This window comes from Penaeus japonicus, unplaced genomic scaffold (genome assembly GCF_977035675.1).
Source record: "Penaeus japonicus unplaced genomic scaffold, GWHDUDI00000001_assembly GWHDUDI00000034, whole genome shotgun sequence".
In the NCBI taxonomy this organism is placed as follows: domain Eukaryota; kingdom Metazoa; phylum Arthropoda; class Malacostraca; order Decapoda; family Penaeidae; genus Penaeus; species Penaeus japonicus.
In genome coordinates this window covers 22,041,385-22,043,884 of record NW_028234436.1, presented here as the reverse complement: position 1 = coordinate 22,043,884, position 2,500 = coordinate 22,041,385, and the positions used below count along the sequence as shown (strand labels likewise).

At 33.8% G+C, this 2,500-nt stretch overlaps 1 protein-coding gene across 8 annotated transcripts in view; it reads right to left on the bottom strand.

Moving 5' to 3' along the window:
* Nucleotides 1-2,500, bottom strand: part of LOC122248427 (protein-lysine N-methyltransferase SMYD4) — a 116,020-nt gene that overhangs the window by 11,158 nt on the left and 102,362 nt on the right. For all 8 annotated transcript variants that reach the window (XM_043008450.2, XM_086530938.1, XM_043008452.2 and 5 more), the window contains one exon: nucleotides 2,309-2,445. In XM_043008450.2, coding sequence (XP_042864384.2) covers nucleotides 2,309-2,445 — 137 coding nt within the window. The remainder of the gene's footprint in view (nucleotides 1-2,308; nucleotides 2,446-2,500) is intronic.

Genomic DNA, 2,500 nt, shown 5'->3' with positions numbered 1-2,500 from the left:
TTCGTCTGTTTGTTTTCACAAATAAATACGCACGACGCATACTAAACAAAACCACACACACATAACAAAAACAAAACAAATATAAACACCAAACGTAAATTCAAACGTAACAACCATTCCATCCCTTCCATAATGTCACCAGCACGTGTGAATACTCGTTTCTGAGAAGTTGCATTGGAAACACGGTAACTTTGCACGATTGCCGTAACCCGTGTGGCGGTTGCATAAGAAATGTTTGTCTCTGCAATTTTTTTTTTTTTTTTTTTTTTTTTTTTTTTTTTTTTTTTTTTTTTTACGTCTGCTCTTGTTAGCTGAGAATGGTTTTGTTTTTATGGCGGTGGTGCATAGTATGAGGTAAAATTGTCTTTATCATTATCATTATCATCATCATTATCATTACCATCCTCCTTCTCCTCCTCCTCCTCATCATCATCATCATCACCTACATCACCATCATCATCACCTTTATCATTATCATCATCACCACAACCATCATCATTATCATCACCATCATCATCACACCATCACCATCACCATCAGTCTGTCGTTTCTATAACTTTTTTCTCAGCCAGTAGTTCTCAACTCAACTTATTTTTATATATTTTTATTTTCTTTATTTTGTTTATCTTTATATATATAAATACATTTTTTTTAGAACGTAGCCTATTGGTATTCTCAAATACTCGAATACCTATTTTTTTCATAAATGTGATCAATAAAAAGATACTAAAATATTGAAGTCAACGTATTTGATAATACTGACCAGGCGGATTAAGATTAAATTTAAATAAATTTATATTATCAAGATTATATCATCAAGCACCTAAAATTGAATTATTTGCTCAATTTCTATTTGTATCTACGTGTTATGTGCCTACACTAACTATAATTAATTAATAAACAACACCTTAGGTATCACGAGAACGCAATAAATATATGAACTCCAAAGAACTCTATAAGCAACCTCTTAAATGATCATCTTTTAACATTATTATAATCACGAAACAAAAAGAGCTTTCACTTTTAAGCTTATTTATCCTCAACGAATGCAAAATAAAGCGTTTCCAAGAGTCATTTTCCCGCCCGTAAGTTCACCCACAGCTGTTAACAATTCTTTATTGAACCCATACGGAAGACCTTAGTGCCAAGACCACCCTTTGAGATGGCGAGACCTTCTAGACACTTACGTAATGATGTGACCCACTTTTCTTGTGCCGTTTGGGTGCCCGTAGCTCGTTATGTCAGTGGGTTTTTTTGTTTTTTTTATAAGTGATTTTTTTTTTTTTTTTTAATGGTAATGGGTTTATTTTCGTCTAGGAGGCTGTTAGTGTGTATTTTCTTGTTTATTTATTTGTTCGTTGATTTTTTTTAACCAATTTTATCAGTTTTCTTTATCTATTTTTTCATTAGCTTATTTTATTTTCTTATTCATTTGTTTATGTTTTATTCCTGCAATAGATTTTTCGAATGTTTGTGATGCCGTTGAAAGATCTTTTTTAAATTGAATGTGTTTATGTGTGTGAGTTTGTTTAGTAAGCACATACAGTTTCAAGTAATTTATGTGTGTAATATAGTGATATAATTATGAAATAACTTCAGTTTGCTTATTCTAAATACATATAATTTGAATAAAAATTAGAGCAAATACTATTATTATCAGACGCTTTATAACTCAAAAGTATTACTACTAATAATAATGCTATTATTACTACTACTACTACTAGAGTGAAATTTATGTTGAAATTGATAATTTGGAAACAAATTAGCAGTATGATTAAAAGAGTATATCAGTTATACTTCAGGGAGTACACTTGGCGAAATAACTTCTTTCCTACCACTACTACTACTGCAACAACTACTTGCATAAAATTTACAGTTCTTCCATCAGTACTTATAAAGTTAAATCAGCGCTTATAAACAATAAAACTACACATAAGTTTACTAAACTGAACCTCTCCCCTCCCTGACGAAAATAATTATTAGTTTCATAGTGTTTCCGTATCACACAAAATATAGTCAGCATGATATACACCTACTATTATTACAACTATTATTACTACCATCACCAATATCCCTACTATTACTAGTAATATAACCACCGGCACAAAGTCAGGTGAAACTAGCCACGCCCCCTATTGCTCCGCGACCAATCCGAATCACGAAACAAGACGAGCGAGCGAAAACGAAGAACCCAATTGGCTAGACGGTCAGGAACCACGAAAATAGGGGCGGGGCTAATCTCTCCTGACTTTACACCCGCGACTGAACAACTCTCCCTACCAATAAAGACGATAATAACAATACTCACCCTGGGATAATGATGTTCCAAGGCCTCGTCTATGTCCTTGATACAGTAGTAAAATTCCTTAAGGTGGAAAAGAGCAGCTGACCGGTTGGCGAGACAGATAGCATAGAGTGTCATCTTCTTGGGGTCGGCACATTCCTCTGTTGGGGATGAGCCGGAAAGGTGTTAGTGGGTGTTTGCACGTCCCTGGGGTGA